The following is a 2,209-nucleotide window of genomic DNA, read 5'->3' on the forward strand; positions in this document are numbered from 1 at the left end:
GCCTCCTGGGTTCACGCTATTCTTCTGCCTCAGCCTCCCGCGTAGCTGGGACTACAGGCACATGCCACCACGCCTGGCTAATTTTTTTGTATTGTTAGTAGAGATGGGGTTTCACCGTATTAGCCAGGATGGTCTCGATCTCCTGACCTCAGGATCTGCCTGCCTTGGCCTCCCGAAGTGTTGGGATTACAGGTGTGAGCCACTGCGCCCAGTCTATAATTCACTTTTTGAAAAAAAGATTTACACAATTTAAAATTTAAAAGCATAAGAGTATACACTGAAAAGTCTCCCGTTCTACTGCTCCAGCCATGTAGTATTCATCCTGCCACCCCTACAACTAATATTCACAGTTTCTTGGTGTGTCCTTTCAGAGATCTTTTATGCATGTATACAGGGTTGTACAGAAACTGTTTCATACCTTGCTGTTTTCATTTAGTATGTCTTGGACATCTTTCAATTTAGTACCCAGAGTTTATAGCTGCATTGTCTTCAACTGTACAGATGCACTATTATTTATATAAGTGATCTGTTAGACAGTTTTCCATCTTTTGGAATTTTAATAATTAAAACTGTCAAGTTACTCCTTCGTCTTTTTTTTTTTTTTGGGACAGGGTCTCGCTCCAGTTGCCCCGGCTGGAATGCAGTGGCATGATCTTCGCTCACTGCAGACTTGACCTCCCAGGCACAGGTGATCCTCCTACCTCTGTCTCCTAAGTATCTGGGACTACAGGAATGCACTACCATGCCTGGCTAATTTTTGGTATTTTTAGTAGAGCTATGGTCTCATTATGTTGCCCAGGCTGGTCTCAAACTGCTGGACTCAAGTGATCTGCCTGTCTCAGCCTCCCAGAGTGTGGGTGAGCCACTGTGCCTGGCCCCAAGTTGCTTTTTATTCTGTTGATTTGAAATTTAAACATTCTTTTTTTTTTTGAGACAGAGTCTCGCTCTGTTGCCCAGGTTGGAGTGCAGTGGCGCGATCTTGGCTCACTGCAACCTCCGCCTCCCGGATTCAAATGATTCTCCTGCCTCAGCTTCCTTAGTAATTGGGACTACAGGCACGTGTCACCAACCTGGCTAATTTTTGTATTTTTTAGTAGAGATGGGGTTTCACCATATTGGCCAGGCTGGTCTCAAACTTCTGACCTCATGATTTGCCCGCCTCAGCCTCCCAAAATGCTGGGAGGCATGAGCCACTGTGCCCGGCAAAAAAAAAAAAAAAAAAATTAAGTAAAATCATCAAGAAAAACTCTTCATTAAGTGTCTAGGTTAATTTACAATGCTGATCAGTTGTTTATGTTGCAAGAATATTTTTAAATCTGGGAAAGTGATATTCCAATGTTTAACAAACTGACCAGATGCCTCAAACAAAATAACAAAAAAAATATATAAACCTCAAACTTGTGTTGGCTGCTTTACAAGGTTCAGTTCCTCCCAGTCTGGACTCACCTGGTGGAGACACTTTCGGGCTTTGTCATATTCGCTCCTCAGGCAGTAAGCACTGCCAAGGTTGAACAGCATCACAGTCCTGGCAGAGTTGACGGAACTGGGGTAGCACTGAGGGGCCCGCTTCCCAGCTGAGGAAAAAGAGTGTAGACACTGGTGAAGAGGCTGTGCAAACAACAAAGGAGCAACCCCACCTATTGCCTTGAGGAGCCACTCAGCACAGCAGTATTCCTCAGGCAGAAAAACGAACATAGAAGATTTAGGGTCTAATTTTTGGAATGCAGGCCAGGCTACTTAAGTATCACAAAACTTCTTACTTACAGGATTCCATTGCTTCATTTTCACCTTTGTCTGATCCTACAAAAACATGAAAATAAATCTGAGGGGCAGAACAACAGAGTATATTTTCTTTTTTTTTTCCTCAGGCTCAGAAGGCAAAGGGCATATTTTCTTTCCTTTTCTTTCTTTTTTTTTTTTTTTTGAGACGCAGCCTCGCTCTGTTGCCCAGGCTGGAGTGCGGTGGCACGATATCGGCTCACTGCAACCTCCACCTCCTGGGTTCAAGCGATTCTCCTGCCTCAGCCTCCTGAATAGCTAGGATTACAGGCATGCGCCACCACGCCTGGCTAATTTTTGTATTTTTAGTGGAGACGGGGTTTCACCATGTTGGTCAGGCTGGTTTGTTTGTTTTTTTTTTTTGGAGATGGAGTTTTGCTGTTGTTGCCGCCCCAGGCCAGAGTGCAATGGTGCGACTCACTGCAACCTC

At 44.5% G+C, this 2,209-nt stretch overlaps 1 protein-coding gene across 4 annotated transcripts in view; it reads right to left on the minus strand.

Annotated features, from left to right (window-relative positions):
• CNOT10 (CCR4-NOT transcription complex, subunit 10) overlaps positions 1-2,209 on the minus strand; it is a 131,701-nt gene that overhangs the window by 31,245 nt on the left and 98,247 nt on the right. For all 4 annotated transcript variants that reach the window (XM_011985311.1, XM_011985320.1, XM_011985302.1 and 1 more), the window contains 2 exons: positions 1,765-1,800; positions 1,447-1,574 (listed from right to left, as the gene is read on the minus strand). In XM_011985311.1, coding sequence (XP_011840701.1) covers positions 1,447-1,574; positions 1,765-1,800 — 164 coding nt within the window. The remainder of the gene's footprint in view (positions 1-1,446; positions 1,575-1,764; positions 1,801-2,209) is intronic.

This window comes from Mandrillus leucophaeus, unplaced genomic scaffold (assembly GCF_000951045.1).
Source record: "Mandrillus leucophaeus isolate KB7577 unplaced genomic scaffold, Mleu.le_1.0 Scaffold107, whole genome shotgun sequence".
In the NCBI taxonomy this organism is placed as follows: domain Eukaryota; kingdom Metazoa; phylum Chordata; class Mammalia; order Primates; family Cercopithecidae; genus Mandrillus; species Mandrillus leucophaeus.